General features: G+C 34.2%; 1 protein-coding gene across 23 annotated transcripts in view; it reads left to right on the forward strand.

Annotated features, from left to right (window-relative positions):
- The window catches only part of RIMS2 (regulating synaptic membrane exocytosis 2), a 577,683-nt gene that overhangs the window by 124,733 nt on the left and 433,481 nt on the right, over positions 1 to 19,469 (forward strand). For 12 of the 23 annotated variants that reach the window (XM_057735246.1, XM_057735258.1, XM_057735254.1 and 9 more), the window contains one exon: positions 5,130 to 5,340. In XM_057735246.1, coding sequence (XP_057591229.1) covers positions 5,130 to 5,340 — 211 coding nt within the window. Of the gene's footprint in view, positions 1 to 5,129; positions 5,341 to 13,111; positions 13,124 to 19,469 lie in introns of all 23 variants that reach the window. The other 11 variants (XM_057735252.1, XM_057735261.1, XM_057735257.1 and 8 more) reach the window with 1 other exon arrangement.

The raw sequence follows: 19,469 nt of genomic DNA on the forward strand, positions 1-19,469 counted from the left end.
AGAAACCATAAGAAAAATAAATAAAACTAAAAGCTGGTTCTTTGAGAAGATCAACAAAATTGATAAACCATTAGCCAGACTCATCAAGAAAAAAAGGGAGAAGATGCAAATCAACAGAATTAGAAATGAAAAAGGAGAAGTAACAACGGACACCTCAGAAATACAAAAGATCATGAGAGACTACTACAAGCAACTATATGCCAATCAATTGGATAACCTGGAAGAAATGGATACATTCTTAGAAAAATACAATCTTCCAAGACTGAACCAGGAAGAAATAGAAACCATGAACAGACCAATCACAAGTACGGAAATTGAGGCAGTGATTAAAAATCTCCCAGCACACAAAAGCCCAGGACCAGATGGGTTCACAGGCGAATTCTATCAAACATTTCGAGAAGAATTAACACCTATCCTTCTCAAACTCTTCCAAAATATTGCAGAAGGCGGAGCACTCCCAAACTCATTCTACGAGGCTACCATCACCCTGATACCAAAACCAGGCAAAGATGTCACAAAAAAAGAAAACTATAGACCAATATCACTGATGAATATAGATGCAAAAATCCTCAACAAAATACTAGCTAACAGACTGCAACAGCGCATTAAAAAAATCATACACCATGATCAAGTGGGGTTTATCCCTGGGATGCAAGGATTCTTCAATATACGCAAATCAATCAACGTGATACATCATATCAACAAATTGAAGGATAAAAACCATATGATCATTTCAATAGATGCAGAAAAAGCTTTTGACAAAGTTCAACATCCATTTATGATAAAAGCTCTCCAGAAAATGGGCATAGAAGGAAATTACCTCAACATAATAAAAGCCATATATGCAAAACCAAAAGCCAACATTGTTCTCAATGGAGAAAAACTGGAAGAATTCCCCCTAAAAACAGGAACAAGACAAGGGTGTCCACTCTCACCACTATTATTCAACATAGTTTTGGAAGTCTTAGCCACAGCAATCAGAGAAGAAAAAGAAATCAAAGGAATCCAAATTGGAAAAGAAGAAGTAAAATTGTCACTCTTTGCAGATGACATGATATTATATATAGAAAACCCTAAAGACTCTACCAGAAAACTGCTAGCACTAATTGATGAGTTTAGTAAAGTAGCAGGATACAAAATTAATGCACAGAAATCTCTTTCATTCCTATACACTAACAACGGAAGAGCAGAAAGAGAAATTAAGGAAACTCTCCCATTCACCACTGCAACCAAAAGAATAAAATACCTAGGAATAAACCTGCCTAAGGAGGCAAAAGATCTGTATGCAGAAAACTTTAAGACATTGATGAAAGAAATCAAAGACGACACAAACAGATGGAGGGACATACCATGTTCCTGGATTGGAAGAATCAACATCGTGAAAATGTCTGTACTACCCAAAGCAATTTACAGATTCAATGCAATCCCGATCAAATTACCAATGGCATTTTTCACAGAACTAGAGCAAGAAATCTTACGATTTGTATGGAAACGCAAAAGACCCCGAATAGCCAAAGCAATCTTGAGAAGGAAAAATGGAGTTGGTGGAATCAGGCTTCCTGACTTCAAACTATACTACAAGGCCATAGTGATCAAGACAGTATGGTACTGGCACAAAAATAGAAAGGAAGATCAATGGAATAGAATAGAGAACTCAGAAGTAAGCCCAAACACATATGGGCACCTTATCTTTGACAAAGGAGGCAAGAATATACAATGGAAAAAAGACAGCCTCTTCCATAAGTGGTGCTGGGAGAACTGGGCAGCAACATGCAAAAGAATGAAATTAGAACACTTCCTAACACCATACACAAAAGTAAACTCCAAATGGATTAAAGACCTACATGTAAGGCCAGACACTATCAAACTCCTAGAGGAAAACATAGGCAGAACACTATATGACATCCATCAAAGCGCCATCCTTTTTGACCCACCTCCTAGAATCATGGAAATAAAATCAAGAATAAATGAATGGGACCTCATGAAACTTAAAAGCTTTTGCACAGCAAAAGAAACCATAAACAAGACTAAAAGGCAACCCTCAGAGTGGGAAAAAATAATTGCCTATGAAACAACGGACAAAGGATTAACCTCCAAAATATACAAGCAGCTCATGAAGCTTAATACCAAAAAAGCAAATAACCCAATCCACAAATGGGCAGAAGACCTAAATAGACATTTCTCCAAAGAAGACATACAGATGGCCAACAAACACATGAAAAGATGCTCAACATCACTCATCATCAGAGAAATGCAAGTCAAAGCCACAATGAGGTATCACCTCACACCAGTCAGAATGGCCATCATCACAAAGTCTGGAAACAACAAATGTTGGAGAGGGTGTGGAGAAAAAGGAACTCTCCTGCACTGTTGGTGGAACTGTAAATTGGTACAGCCACTATGGAAAACAATTTGGAGGTTCCTTAAAAAACTACAAATAGAACTACCATATGATCCAGTAATCCCACTGCTGGGCATATACCCAAAGAAAACCATAATCCCAAAAGAAACTTGTACCATAATGTTTATTGCAGCACTATTTACAATAGCCAGAACATGGAAGCAACCTAAATGCCCATCAACAAATGAATGGATACAGAAGATGTGGCATATATATACAATGGAATATTACTCAGCTCTAAAAAGGGATGAGATGGAGCTATATGTAATGAGGTGGATAGAACTACAATCTGTCATACATAGTGAAGTAAGTCAGAAAGAGAAGGACAAATATTGTATGCTAACTCACATATACGGAATCTAAAAATGGTACTGTTGGACTCAGTGACCAGAACAAGGATGCAGATACAGAGAATGGACTGGAGAACTCGAGGTATGGGAGGGGGCTGGGGGTGAAGGGGAAACTGAGACGAAGCGAGAGAGTAACACAGACATATATAAACTACCAACTGTAAAATAGTCAGTGGGAAGTTGTTGTATAACAAAGGGAGTCCAACTCGAGGATGGAAGATGCCTTTGAGGACTGGGGCGGGGAGGGTGGGGGGGGCTTGGGGGAGGGCGTCAAGGAAGGGAGGGAAGATGGGGATATGTGTATAAAAACGGATGATTGAACCTGGTGTACCCCCCAAAAAAATAAATAAATAAATTAAAAAAAAAAAATAAAAAAATAAAGTCTGTGTCTGATAATCTCATCATCTTTGTCATCTCTGAATCTACTTGTAGTGATTATTTTATCTCTTGACAATGGGTTGTTTATTCCTTGTTATTTTTCCCTGAGTCTCATGGTTTTGAGTTGTATTTATGCCTTAAAGTTGGCATGCCTTTTCTGTCAGACTGTCAGTATTGGGGATTGTCACCAATCAAGTAGGGTTCAGATAGGTTTGGATTTTGTGTTGCCATCATTATCTTTAATGCACTACTGTCTTCAGATTCCTCTAACAGTGGGCTACTGTTGCTTTTTGCTTGGGGTGGATGCAGGAGTACTGTAAGGTTTTTGTTTTTGTTTGTTTTTAATGTTTTGCTACCCCATCAGCCGTTCCTATCCACTTATGTCACAGAGGGAGGGGGTCTCTTCTCATGTTCTTGCCCATTCCTCAGTGGTAGACTACTGCTGCTTATTTCTTGATCCTAGGCTTGTGATAGGGACAGGGTGTTCTGTTGTGTGTGTTCTACTTTCCATCTGTGTCCACCTGGGCCTCAGGGATAAGGTTTACTCAGAGTTCTTACTCCCTTCTTCCTATGGAAGCAAATCTGCCTTCTATCTCTGAATGGTTTGGGGCAGCAGTTTCCACCCCTCCCTTACTGATATAAAAGGCCTTTGATTTGTGGGTAAGATCTTGGCTCAAGATGGTTTCCTGTCCCTCTTTCATGGGATGAGGGTTTTTTTTTTTTTTTTTTTCATGTTTTTCTCTAGCTGCAATGGATCTTTGCCTTGGAGAATGACAGAGTTTACTCCCTTTTCCTGTGGCTTATAGCGCTAGCTTTTTTAAGAAAAATAGTCTGGGGGATTGTGCCTGTGTCCTAGTAGGCACTAGTCAGTCACTTTTGTTATACCTGCACGTGTGCACCCCCAAATGGTTCTTTTTGTTCTTATGCCTTGCTCTCAATATTCCTCATGAATAACCAGTGGAGGTGTGTGGAAGAGTGCTTGTGAGTGAGTGCAAACTTCCCTTTAGTCTGGGCCCCTAGCTATTCCAAACTGTGCTGCTAGCCCACATTTGACCTTTACAATTTGTTAAAGTTTTAATGAATTTCCTCTTAGCTAACTATGGTGGCCACCTCTTTCTCCTGTGCTCTGCCAAAGGTGAAACAGTGTGTCCCATTGCTCTTTGGAAGGGCTTGTTGCTTTTTGGAGTTCACATTATTTGTTTGCCTTATAACCTCAACTTTGTGATGGGCTCAAGAAAAGTTATGATTTTGTAGATTATTTAGACTTTTGTTCTTTTTAGGATGGGAGTGACATTATTTACAGCTTTGTAAATCCTAAGTATTAGTTCTGAATAGGAATTTTGATTTATAAATCAAAATTATAATTTTAAACATTTAAAGTTATCTTTTATAAAGACAATGGAAGTGAAAAGTTTTATCACTATTTTTACCTAGAATAAATAAAGGCCTTACTTTTATTTGTGCTACCTTATTTGGTAGGCTTCTGATGTTTCATAGTGTCCAGACTGTTGAATACATTTAAACAATTAGACCACTCATGCAATATTTTCCCCTCTGTTTGGATTCTTAAGATCATTCCAATTGAGATTTTGTCTCAGCGATTTGAAGTTCATAGGTTTTGGTTTCACTGTGTAAGTCAAATTCCTGTCTATTTCCGAAGCTAAACTGTTGAAAAATAACGTAAATATTTTGTGATATATGATTGAAAAGTATTCCAAATGGTTGGTAGAAATTTTACAATTACAGTTCAAAGAAGTATCTTAATTGTATTGTTTCTTAAATTGGCATGTATATCAGAAGGCAGAACTAGTTACAACACTTTTATGATGTGATGTGCCATAAAAGATGTTATTCTATAAACAGGAAATTAATATTTTTAACTCTGTATTCTCATCCTGTGGATTTTTTTGGATATAGAAGTGTGTCCACAGATTGTGGTAATTATTATTTTTTTCGAGACCATCAGGAAACCAAATTTTTCTTATCTGTGTTCTCTACAGAAAACTTCATCAGCAGTTTGAAATGTATAAGGAGCAGGTAAAGAAGATGGGAGAAGAATCACAGCAGCAGCAAGAACAGAAGGGTGATGCTCCAACCTGTGGTATCTGCCACAAAACAAAGTTTGCTGATGGATGTGGCCATAACTGTTCATATTGCCAAACAAAGTTCTGTGCTCGTTGTGGAGGTCGAGTGTCATTACGCTCAAACAAGGTACAGAATGAAAATTATACTTTGTAATTCTCTTATACTTAAGCATATCATGAATAAAATAGACAACTGAAATTAATATTCAGGTTAATCAATGAACAAAAACCTTCCCTAGTATCTTCAATTCAGATAAAAGAATTAAAGAAATTTCCTCTGAATTAGAAAAGTATGTCTCATTGTTTATGTTCTTTAGCTTATAATTTTGTTTAGAATCATAGGATCTTAGACTTTCAAAGATGAAGAGAGTTTAGAGATCAATTGGCCTAACTGCTTATTTTTAGGTGTAGAAAACTCAGATCCAGAGACGCTAAAGTTCATTCTTAAAGTCACACAACTTATTAATGTTTGAGTTGTGTCTCAGCTTTTTCGATTACCTCACATAATTTTATAAACTTGGTAGATCTGCTCTTCCTTTGGTCTCTGATTTCTTTCTTTTTGAAAGAGGCTCTTTACAGCTCTGCGATTCTTTGTTTCATAATTTTATAGCTTTTGAAGCTGCATTACCATTTGTTTTTGTTTTAACATTAATGGAATAAACAATAGACTGTGGAATTTAAAGAAGAAATGTTAAGGCTGTGTTTCACACCTGTACTAGATTTTTGTAGTTTATCCATCCACTTTAGGGAATATGTTAATATTTCCCAAAGAATGCTATGTTGAAATTAGCAAAAGCAGTATTTTAAATTGTTGTCTCACTAAGTTCTTTATAATTTGTATTTATCTCCTTTCTAGTATATTATCACTCAATTCTCAGGCAACTTAAAAATATGAAGCTGATATCTTTACATACATTACTTAGACATACTTATGGGAATTTGTTCCTGTTTGTAATTTCATTTCTCCATTTACTCGTTGTTTCCCTTTTCTCATTGTTTTGTTTTGCCCAGAACTAATAACTTTTCTTTATTTTTCCTTATCTTTCTCCCTGGTTTACCTGATTATTTTTCTTTTCCTTGACTAGTAGTATTGGCTAGAAACTCCACTGTAATTCTGGGTGGAAGTGATGAGAGCAGCCATGCCTGTTTTGTTCTTATCTTGGGGAGAAAGCATTCAGTCTTTTACTATTAAGTATTATGTTAGCTATCAGCCCTTCATAGATGTTGTCTATTATTAAATTGCTGAGAGTTTTTGTTTGTTTACCTCAGGAATAGATGTTGGATTTTGTCAAATACTTTTTCTTCATCTGTTGAGATTGATTATATGTTTTTTGTTAATATGGTGAACTACATTGATTGATTTTGAAATGTTAAACCAACTCTGTATTCCTGGAATAAAATCCATTTGGTTATGATGGATTATATCTTTTACATATTAATGGTTTGATTAGATAAAATTTTGTTTACAATATTTGCTTCTGTGTTCATGAGGGTTAATATCTGTGGTTTTCTTCTCTTGTAATATCTTTCTTTGATTTTGGTATTAGAGTAATACTGGCCGGATAGAGTGAGTTGGGCAGTATTTCCTCCTCTCCAGTGTTTACTGTAGTAGAGTTTCTGTAGAATTGGTATCATTTATTCTTTAACGTTTTGAAGCTATATGGGCATACAGTTTTATTTTTGGGGGAAAGTTTCAATTTCTTTAATAGATATAGGGTTATTCAGGTTATCTATTTTTTTCTTCAGTGAGCTTTGGTAATTTGTATCTTTCAAGGAATTTGTTCAGTTCCTCATAAGTTGCTGAATTTATTAGCATCTAGTTCCCAGTATTCCATTATCATTCTTTTAATATCTGTATAATCTGTAGTGATGTCAGCTCTTTCATTTCTGATATTGGTAGTTTACATCTACTCTCTTTTTCCCTGCTCACTGTGACAGATATTTATCAGTTTTACTGATCTTATAAAAGAACCAGTTTTTTGTTTTATTATTTTAAATTGTTGATTTCATTTTTGATTTTTGTTATTTATTTTGTTATGCTAACTGCAATTAATTGTCTCTTCTGTTTTTGGTTTCTTAAGGTGGAAGCTGAGGTCATTGTTTTGAGATGTTCCTTCTTTTCTAATATAGGCATCATGTGCTGTCACTTTCCCCTAAGTACTGCTTCAGTGACATCCCCCAAATTCTAATGTGTTGTCTTTTCATTTTCATTCAGTTGAAATACTTCCTAATTTTACTTTTCTTCTTTGACCTATGAATAACTTAGAAGTATGTTATCTATTTTTTAAATATTGGGGGTGGGAGTTTCCAGGCATCTTTCTGTTAATGATTTTTAATTTATTTCTGTTGTGGTCCTAGGTATACTTTGTATGCCTTGGATCCTTTGACATGTACTGATACTTATTTTATGGCCCAGAATATGATTTATTTTGGCAACTGTTCTGTATGTTCTCGAAAAGGGTGTATATTCTGCTATTTCTTGACAATGTTTTCAAATGTCTGAAAAGTCAAATTGTTTACTAGAGTTGTTCAAGTCTACTATATCCCTGTTGATTTTCTACCTATTTATTCTATCATTTATTAAGAGAGGGGTATTGAAATATATAACTATGCTTGGATTTGTCTGTTTCTTTTTACAGTTTTATCAGCTTTTGCCTTATGTATTTTAAAGTTCTGTTTTTAGATGCATAAACATTTAGGATTATTATATCCTATTAAATAATTCACCCCTTTATAATTATTAAGTGACTTTATTCCTGGTAGTATTCTTTGCTCTGAAATCTGTTTTGTCTAATCTTACTATAATCATTCCAATGTTCTACTGGGTAGTAGTAACGTTTATGTTTCCTGTTCTTTTACTTTAAACTAATTTGTGGCTTCATATTTGAAGTACTTTTCTTATAGGCAGCATATAATTGGGTATTGCTTTGTTAGCCAATCTGACAATCCCTGCCTTTTAATTGGGTGATTAGACAATTTATATTTAATGTGAATATTGATATGGTTAGGTTTGATTATATCATTTTTCTTTTCTTTTTTTTAAGAACTTTTATTGAGATACCATTAACATACAATAAACTGCATATATTTAGAGCGTACAATTTGGTATCCCAATCTCTCAATTCACTCCCCCCCAGTCCTCCCTGCTTTCCCCACTTGGTGTCCATATGTTTGTTCTCTACATCTGTGTGTCTGTTTCTGCCTTGCAAACCGGTTGATCTGTACCATTTTTCTATAGTCCACATATATGTGTTAATATACAATATTTGTTTTTCTCTTTCTGACTCACTTCACTCTGTATGACAGTCCTAGGTCCATCTATGTCTCTACAAATGTCCCAGTTTCATTGATTTTTACAGCTGAGTAATATTCCATTGTATATATGTACCACATCTTCTTTATCCATTCATCTGTTGATGGACATTTAGGTTACTTCCATGTCCTGGCTATTGTAAATAGTGCTACAGTGAACAATGGAGTGCATGTGTCTTTTTGAATTATGGTATTCTCTGGTTATATGCCCAGCAGTGGGATTGCTGGGTCATATGGTAGTTCTGTTTTTAGTTTTGCAAGGAACCTCCACACTGTTCTCCATAGTAGCTGTATCAATTTACATGCCCACCAGCAGTGCAAGAGCATTCCCTTTTCTTCACACCCACTCCAGCATTTATTGTTTGTAGATTTTCTGATGATGCCAATTCTAACTGGTGTGAGGTGATACCTCATTGTCATTTTGATTTGCATTTCTCTAATAATTAGTGATGTTGAGCAGCTTTTCATGTGCCTCTTGGCCATCCATATGTCTTCTTTGGAGAAATGCCTATTTAGGTCTTCTGCTCATTTTTTGATTGGGTTGTTTGTTTTTTTGATATTGAGCTGGATGAACTGTTTATTTATTTTGGAGATTGATCCTTTGTCTGTTGATTCGTTTGCAAATATTTTCTCCCATTCTGAGGGTTGTCTTTTCGTCTTGCTTATAGTTTCCTTTGCTGTGCAGAAGCTTTGAAGTTTCATTAGGTCCCACTTATTTATTTTTGTTTTTATTTCCAGTACTCTAGGAGGTGGGTCAAAAAGGATCTTGCTGTTATTTACGTCGAAGAGTGTTCTTCCTGTGTTTTCCTCTAGGAGTTTTATAGTGTCTGGCCTTACATTTAGGTCTTTAATCCATTTTGAGTTTATTTTTGTGTATGGTGTTAGGAAGTGTTCTAATTTCATTCCTTTACATGTAGCTGTCCAGTTTTCCCAGCACCACTTATTGAAGAGGCTGCCTTTTCTCCATTGTATATCCTTGGCTCCTTTGTCATAGATAAGTTGACCATAGTTTATCTCTGGGCTTTCTGTCCTGTTCCACTGATCTATATTTCTGTTTTTGTGCCAGTACCATACTGTCTTGATCACAGTAGCCTTGTAGTATAGCCTGAAGTCAGGAAGCCTGATTCCACCAACTCCGTCTTTCCTTCTCAAGATTGCTTTGGCTATTTGGGGTCTTTTGCATTTCCATACAAATTGTAACATTTCTTGTTCTAGTTCTGTGAAAAATGCCATTGGTAATTTGATGGGGATTGCATTGAATCTGTAAATTGCTTTCAGTAGTATCATCATTTTCACAATGTTGATTCTTCCAATCCAAGAACATGGTATGTTCCTCCATTTGTTTGTGTCGTCTTTGATTTCTTTCATTAGTGTCTTATAGTTTTCTGAGTACAGGTCTTTTACCTCCTTAGTTAGGTTTATTCCTAGGTATTTTATTCTTTTTGTTGCAGTGGTGAATGGGATTGTTTCCTTACTTTCTCTTTCTGATCTTTCCTTGTTAGTGTATAGAAATGCAAGAGATTTCTGTGTGTTAATTTTGTATCCTGCAACTTTACCGAATTCATTGATTAGCTCAAAGTTGTTTTCTGGTGGCATCTTTAGGATTTTCTATGTATAGTATCATGTCATCTGCAAACAGTGACAGTTTTACTTCTTCGTTTCCAATTTGGATTCCTTTTATTTCTTTTTCTTCTCTGATTGCTTTGGCAAGGACTTCCAAAACTATGTTGAATAGTAGTCATGAGAGTGGACATCCTTGTCTTGTTCCTGATCTTAGAGGGAATGCTTACAGTTTTTCACCATTGAGAATGATGTTTGCTGTGGGTTCATGTGTTTTTTTCTTTCAAGGAATTGTCTTCTTATCTTCCTGGTTGCTTAAACCAGACTCTGGGAGTCTTGTCTACTTCTTCCTCTTCCTCAATCAAGTCTTCAGGGGCCTTACTTCTCGTGTCTCCTAAATCAGTTTACTTCTCTCCTTTCCTCTTGCTACCAGTATAGTTTATACCCCTATCACATTTGTTTCTTACCCCGAATATTGCAACGACTATCTAACTGGTCTGTCTGCTTCCAGACTTATCTTCTTCCAGTCTGTTTGCACATTTTAGCAAAGTAAACACTTTGTAAGTAGTAGCAAATAATGTTATGCCTTATTTATAAATCACATGGTAGATTTTGTATTTATTTTTTACCCTTGTTGAAAGATAGTACAGATATAATGGCAGAGTAATATTTCATGGGTATATTATAGCTAAGTTTTTCATGTGTATGTTATAGCTAAAATTGAACCTGTATTATCTATTAAGAGGGATTAACTATTAGCAAATTCATTAGTTATGACTTCATTTTTTTCTTTTTAAGAAAATTTCTGCCATGTGAATTATTTTGTGAAAGTATTATACTTCTAAGCTTTTGCCAGATATTAATATAATTAACCATGGAGACTTTAGTTCAAACATGTCAGTTATAATTTAGTCATCCCCAGCTACTTGTATTCAAATATATTAAGCATGTTTGTGCTTTTGTGCTTTTTGCATATCCCATGTTCATTGCGTAAAATGTTCTCCCTCACTGGTCTTGGCGACATTCTCTTTATTACTTTGAAGTCCTGCTTACATCTCAGAAACTTTCTCTTATTTCTTTTTCAGTCTTGTTATCTCCTCAGTCATTTGTGTTCATAGTGCTTTGTTATTCCCTTGCTCTCAGACACCTCTCTGTTCCACCGTGATTTGTTCATTTCCCTCTCACTACATTTGGTTCCTTGATGGCAGAAACTGTCTTACTCATTTTTTTATGTTTCATAAGTCTAGTGTAGTGCCTGATGCATATATATGAGTGTTCCATAAATGATGTTTGTTGTACTAAATGGTTAGCAATAGTTTTCCTTGACTGTGTACAATAGCTTTTATATAATCTTTAGTTTTAACATTTGTAACAAACGAATCAGTCAAGAACACAGTAACGTAAAGGATGCAGTCGTGTCCCTTCTACACAATATCCTACGTTTTAATCGGCTAAAATATCAGATGTAGAACTGTGTGTCAGGAACTGTTTTGAGAGCTTTTCATGTTGTTTAGTTCTCAGAAAATCATATAAAGTAAATGTTAATTTCCTGCTTTGCAGAGAAGGAAGTAAAGGCCTAGAAAGCTTAAGAAAATTGCATAAGATATACAGCTAGAAATGTTTCAGAGAAACAATGATGCCTAAAAACACATGATTTTAATTCGATTTTAATTTTTAATTTATATAAGTTCTTATAATATATCAGGTCATTATTATTACATTATTAATTTTACTGTTATCATTATTTTATAGTTAAGTAAAGAGAAATGCAACAATTTTTTAACTTTACCATATTTAAATGCGTTCTCTTGAGCAAATCATGTATCGTATGTATATATGTATGTATGTATGTATGTATGTATGTATTTATTTTTCTTTTCCATTATGGTTTATTACAGGATATTCAATATAGTCCCCTGTGCTATATAGTAAGACCTTGTTGTTTATCCATTCTATATATAATAGTTTTCATCTGCTAATCCCAAGCTCTCATCTCTCCTTCGTTTCCCCTTCCCCTTGGCAACCACAAGTCTTTTCTCTATGTCTGAGTTTGTTTCTGCTTTGTGGATAAGTTCTATTGCTGTCATATTTTAGATTCCACATATAAGTAATATCATATGGTATTTGTCTTTCTCTTTCTGGCTTACTTCACTTAGTATGATAATCTCTAGTTTCATCCATGTTGCTGCAAATGGCATTATTTCATTCTTTTTTTATGACTGAGTAGTATTCCATTGGATATATGTACCACATTTTTTTTTTTATTGGGTATAGTTGATTTACAGTGTTGTGTTAAGTTTCAGGTGTACAGCAAAGTGATTCAGTTATACATATACATATATTCATTCTTTTTTAGATTCTTTTCTCACAAATTATGTATCTTGTGTATTATTTTATTTTTTGCATTTAAAATGTTGGGGAACTATGACCTCAAATTACCAATTGTAATCAATAATATTTTGTCTTTAATGACCACTTCTACTTATTTTTTCTTTTAAGTTATAAAGTTTAGAAGACCTAAATTAATGGGACAAAAAAACTTTTAGAAGCAATATGCATAATTCCTATAGAATTACATTTTGTCTGCTTTTGATAGTCTATGATGAAATTAAAGCTAAACAGTGATACTGTATTTTATTGTCTTTGTACATAAAAACTTTTTTCCTTAACGTTTTTCATTTTCTTTCTTTGAGTTAATTGAGTGTTTACTTAGGATTTTATTTGTGGAAAGAGCAGTCTCCTTTTTCTGATGTTTGGGTATTTACTTGCTTTTATAGAAATTATTCTGTTTATATATCTTAATATATTCAAGTTTATAGCATGCTCTTGCTTGAAATATATGGAAAAATTTTCCTCTTAGAATGTTTATATTTCAGTCAAAATGTAATTTAGACTTTTTCAGAATTTTAATTTCACTAATGAACTCTTAAAAAGTCTTATTCATTTTAGAGTATGGAATTAATAATTTCGTTTTTGTTTTGTCTTTTCTGTCCTTTCTGACTTGCTTTCGTGGATATTCACACCAGGAGGACAAAGTGGTTAGAGTCTTTTTTTCTGTCTAATATTATTTTTTTTCTTAATATTATTATTGCTAATTTTAATTTTGTAGTTACGTTTAATTTATATAGTTTTAAGTGTTTGTTACAGTTGTGCATGATAATTGCTAAACATTGAGATATATTTTAAGCATGCTATCTGAATTTACTGAAAAACATTTTATTATATTATAGATGAAAATTTGATTATTTTACTTGATTCTTAAAGAGGCTTGCCTTTTTAGAGTTTAGTAATTTTTTTTAAGGAGATCTTATACCATTCTTCATTGTGATAAGAATTCCTTTAATGTTATTATGTTCCCTAAACTAATCGTGTACTGGTCAGAGTTTTTTTTTTTTTTTTGAATGTAAACACAAAGTATTTTATTGCATATGGGAAGATTCTTATAATTACCCCAATCAAATTTATCATACTTATATGAACAGAATTTTTATATATTTTTTTTTTCTTTTTTTGGGGGGGGGGTACACCAGGTTCAATCATCTGTTTTTATACACATCTCCCCGTATTCCCTCCCTTCCTTGCTGGTCAGAGTTTTTAAAATAAGTTTCTGAGTTAGTAGAAAGATTCAATTTTTGTAATAATAAGTCACAATAACACTGAACATGGGTTTTCTGAAGTTTATATTTATAGCTGATTTAAGTATTTAATATATCTTAACTTTTTTGAACAGTATATTTTAAAGATTAGTAAAATGCCTATTTTATATCCTCATGTTGAATATTAGATATAATTTAAACATCCTCAGGAATATAAAATTTGACAATACACTAGATTATAATAATCTGCTGATGTCTGTTTTTAGAAGTCTGATTTGAATTTGGATCTGCTCCTGAGCCTGGTGACTTCCTGCAAACACAGATAAAATCTTTCTATTCTGATTCTTTATGATGAATCAGACTAAAACTTGAGGTCTTTCAAATTTTCAAAATTCAAATTGGCATAAAACCCAAAGAGAACATCCTTTAGCTGAAGCCTTCTAAACAGTACCTTCTTTTGTGTCAAGTAGTTGGAGCCTTTTCATTGTCTTCAGTTACTAGATTGGAGATAATGTAGACATTGGCAAATATTGATGTGAATTTAGAATGAACTCTCTGAGCAGAAGAAAAGATACTGTGTCTACCCAGACTGTGCACCATCCTCAACCCAGAGCAGGTGCTCTAAAAAACTTGCCAGCTTTCTACCAGTCAACTTTATTAGCTGACTTGCAAGTAGTACAATTCAGGCAATTCAGAGCCTTTTGGAATCAATGGTACGACTTTTGTGTCCAGACTTAAACACAGGATACATAAGGGTTTGATTATTGTCTGTAGTTTTCACAGTGAATTCTGACACCTATCCCAGCAATGAAACATATAGTGATAATTTAGCTATGGAAATGACTTTCATGTACTGACATGATTTCATAATGTAACAGTCTATATTTTAAGCCATGGATTGACTAACAGATAAAACAATACTAATTTTATGTGGATTTGGAACATTGCGGTTAAAATTTAACAGGCCTTTCTATGATACTCTTTATGTAGCACTGTTCAATAGAACTTTTACCAATGATGAAGATGTTTTATATACTGAAGACTCTAGTTACATGCAGCTATTGAACACTTGAAATGTGGCCAGTGTGACTGAGGAATTGAATCTTCAATTTTATTTAATTGTAATCAAATTTAAATAGTCATAAGTGGTAGTGGCTAAAGAAAGCCCAGGTCTGGATAGGAAACATTATATGACTATTCAACCTCTATGGCAATTACCTGCACTCATAGTAGCAGTATGATGTGTATACTATCAGTCGAGATAAAATTGGACAGAGCACAAGAAAGGTACACTGTCAATGCCAACCTCATATATAGTCAAGGAGGATAATGGACAAGGGACATCCTCTCAAAGGTAGAACAAGGGAATATGGGAGAACCTCCTAGATGGCTAAATTAGGGCCTGCCAGATAGAATACCAAGGAAATTAAGGTGCTGTTTGTGCAGGAATCGCTGTGTGCTGTCTCATTCTTCCTGTTTTTGAATGAAAGTTTTCATTGCAGTTATATAATTTTGTATTGGGTATGTTGAGAACAGATAAACTTGTCTTTCATTGTATACGGTGCTTTACAATATCAGTTGTTCATAATAATCTGCACTTGACCATGATGGAAAGATCTATTCTACTTCATAGATCCTAGATTCAGAGCTAGGTTTTATAACTAAATGAGAGTTGGGAATTATCTCCCTTAGAGATGGGGGGAATGTGTTACATGTTAAATATATGTATGGAAATTGTGAATAGTTGAAAGCAGACTGTTCAGTCGCTATCGTAACAGACATTTTCAACTTCCTTCCCTCTTGTAATCCCCAATAGAGAGGCTTGAAAAATATAAAATCGTTTACCTTTCCTTGCAACTGGGAATGGCTGTGTGACACAGTTCTAGCAAATGAGTTGTAAGAAAATTTATGAGGGTTTTAGGAAGTCATGAAAAAAAGAAAGTTATACATGGCACTACTTTTTACTGAAAAAGTGATGTTTTGAGCTTCATTCACTAGCAACGTGTGAAGATGAGGGAAAAGCCAAGAGTATCTGAGTCACTAGTTATGACACTGTCGAGCAACTCATCCAACACCATCAGACATTTTTTCCGCATGTTAAAAAAATACCCATCCCCAATTTGTTTCTGCCATCAGTAGTCAGATTTTCTGTTACTTATAGCCAAAAGCATATTTAAGAAAATATTGCTGGAGATGTAGTATACAGCAGGGAAACCATAGAACATCTGTATTTCTTCAGAAATACAGAAGCAGAAAAAAGAAGTGCCTGTTGATCATTGCCCAGATCTATCTACTTTTGCCTTTATAATGTTTGAAGAATTAGAATCACTTAACACATCTGCTCATATGTTACATATAAATTACCTCAGGTTGGAAGCAGTAAATTAGTATGACTATTTTGGTCTTAGATATTGAATATTTCATTAAATATGAATTTATTCTATTTCATATGTAGAATCAAAGTAAAGGGGGCTGAATTATTAAAAATTATAATTTAGATGTTTCTCACACTTTTTTAGGTTGTGTGGAAATAAACTTTCATGGTGAATTATTTGCATAAGTTAGAACATATATCTAACTGTTCATCTTTAAATAAATACTGACTTATTCCTGTCTAGTAAGAGCATATAGTGAAATTATAGTTTTGGGAACAAAATGATGCTCATTTCACTGTCTAGAGACAATATTATCTGTTTATATAGAGACCATTTTAATGAGGATTTTAAATAATTCCTCTTTCTCTTTTTACAACAGCTATTAGTTCTCTCAAGATACCAAAATATCTCTTGAGGCAGCATAATTGACAGGTTATTAAGCTCTATTGTAAAAAGTAATGTTATTAAATGATATTGTTATTGAAATTAAGGGTGTGGAAGGATGATACCTGACCTATAGTATTTCTCACATTTCAGAAGTGTAGAGGTTATGTGTTGGGTTGCAGCTGCAACTGTGATATTCAGAGCAAGTTGCTCTTTGTTTTCACTGCTATCTGATACTTTTTCTGATTTAAGCACATTATTCAGGCTTCCATACTTATGTGTTTAGTAGTTGCCTATTGTTATTCTCATATGGAGTTGCAATTTAGCATATACTTAAAAGTACTTTTCAAGTTATAATATGTTTGATTGTTCCATTTCAATCTGGGCAATAGCCATGGAGCTGCATTCTAGTAAATACTGCCTTGACAGTGGTAGATTAATTTATTTGCTTTTGCATTTCTGTTTAATTATAACATGTATATGACCTTAATAAAATTGTTCTAGAAATTGAATATAATAGCTCTGTCAGGGCCAACTCATAATAAAATCACAAGTTTAAATGCTACTACTAGTACTGTTCTGCCTCTTTTATTGTTAGCCTGACAAAAACCAGAGTTCTTACATGTGTAAGTGAATTTTGAAAATCTGTTTGTCTCTTATAAAAAGGCATTAAAAACTTACACTGTAAAAATCCTGTGAAATAAAATATCCCACAAGAAAGTTATAAAAAACATATGACAGAAAGAATAGGGAGCCCAGAAACAGACTCATCTAAATATACTCAACTGATATGTGACAAAAAAGCAAAGGCAATAAAATGGAGCTAAGACAGTCTTTTCAACAAACGGTGCCAGAAAAACTGGACATCCACATACAAAAGAAAAGAAACCTGACATAGACCATATACCCTTCATAAGAATTCACTCAAAATTGATCATATTTCAGTGTTTAAAAAAAAATGATCATAGATCTAAATGTAAAATGCAAAACTATAAAACTCCTAGATGATAACATAGGGAAAACCTAGGAAAAAAATATGACAAGTGAAAATACTGGTAAAGAAAACATGCTAGAGTCTTATGGAAGCTGATGTTACTAATAAGAACTGATCTAAAGTGACTCTCAGTTTGGCTCTGATAGAGTTTAGACGTTGCTGGAAGACTACAAAGTATATTTACAATTGCAGCATAGATACCCTCTCGAGAGAAGAGAGAGGTCATACGTTTGACTATGTATTTTGCTGCTTTTCCATCTTTTGGATAACTTTTGCTCTGATCATGTTATTCCAAGCATGTATACCATTCCATCCAATCTATAACAGAAAATGAGGCCTATTTCTTTATCCTTTGTGGGATTCACATCACTACTAAATGCTGTGAATGAGAGTTTTTGAGCTCCTGAAATAGAAGAGTGCCAGTGGCTATATGATGTGCTGGATTTGAGGGTTGAGGGTTAAAATTGAGAATTTGTGGTTGAATAAAGAGCCAGGATGACAACCGGGTTTTTGCATTGAATGAGGATATTTTGAGCTGAAGCTGGTAAGTATATGGAGGATGGAGGGCATATTTGGGGCAGAGAGGAAAGGCACAATGATTTTAATTATGGAGATAGTGAGTTTGAAGAGCTTTTATAAAGCAAAGCAGGAGATGTTTATTAGTTAACAGTTAACATTTATTAGACATCATGTATAAAGAGTACTATAGTAAACTTTTTTAACATGTATGATTTCATTTAATTCTCATAACAGCTTTGACCTAACAGTGAGCTGTAGGAGAGAGCCTAATAGGGGCTGAGGTGGGATGCCATGTATTTAAGAACACAAAGTCTAGTCTCAGAATTCCTGAGTTTAAAACGAGGTTCTATTACTTTGCTAATTAAAGTATTTGGGCCAATTACTTTATCACTTTAAGCCTTACTTTCCTCATCTCTAAAATGGAGGTAATTTAACAATTAACAGTGCCTAACTCATAGGGATATTGTATTTGATTATTATTCTTTCCCCCAAGACTCTGAGGACCCTTTTTTCCTAAGTGCTAAAAAAGGAAAGTAAAACCCACCATCATGTTCCAAAAATAAACAGGAGGATTTATTATATTTAACAGAAAAGATGAAATAGAACAATATGTGGTATTGGCTTGGTGATTGTCCTGATATTCTTAGTCATTGGGTCAAATGGCGATCTACCAGGTCCTGGAAGTATTCTCCCGCTATTGGCTCTGCTTGGTTCTCCAAGGCTTGGATTTAATTCATCTCACCAGGACAGAGCTAGGAAAGAACTTGTTAGGGGCTAGTTCTTCCCTGTATGGAGCTGGTTGTGAGTCTGCTTCCCTGGCAGAATGCACTCATTTCTATTTTCATGATCGTCTCCATTTTCTTCTTCCTTTTTAGCTCTCCTCTGCTCTCAAATGCCCTTCCACCTGAAGGGCACTTCCAGTCCCTTAATTCTTTCCTCTGGTCCCATCCTTTCCTCCAATTCCTATGTCTCTCTAGAATCTAGTTCTTTATCACTGCCATGTTAGAGTATATACAAAATATTTATGCTTATTTTAAAGAAGATTATTATGTACTTGGATAAGTAGTATAGGGATATGGTACAAAATTCAAAAGATACAGAAGTATGTATAGTGAAAACTAAGTTTCTTTTCCACCCCTGGCCCTCAATCCCGCAGTTTTCCAGTCCCTCAGTTCTTTTCCCCATAGGCAACCAGTTATCGTTTTCTTCTGTTATGTTCTGACAGATATTATATAGATGTATGGTTTTTACACAACTCTCCTGCGCCTTAGTTTTATCTCTTTCTCGTATGTCTTGGGTTTTTTTCTATATTCGTGCGTATAGGATGATCACATTTATATTAATGAATTCATTATTACTTTGTATGGTTATGCCACAGTTTAACTAGATTGTAGCTAATCTTTTGCTATTATAAACATTTTTGTACATGTCACATTGCATATCTGCAAGTATACCTGTAGGATAAATTCCTTGAGGTGGAATTGTAGAACATTTCAAATTTTGTTCAGTATTCCAA

The sequence above is a fragment of the Hippopotamus amphibius genome, chromosome 5 (genome assembly GCF_030028045.1).
Source record: "Hippopotamus amphibius kiboko isolate mHipAmp2 chromosome 5, mHipAmp2.hap2, whole genome shotgun sequence".
NCBI classification, from domain to species: domain Eukaryota; kingdom Metazoa; phylum Chordata; class Mammalia; order Artiodactyla; family Hippopotamidae; genus Hippopotamus; species Hippopotamus amphibius.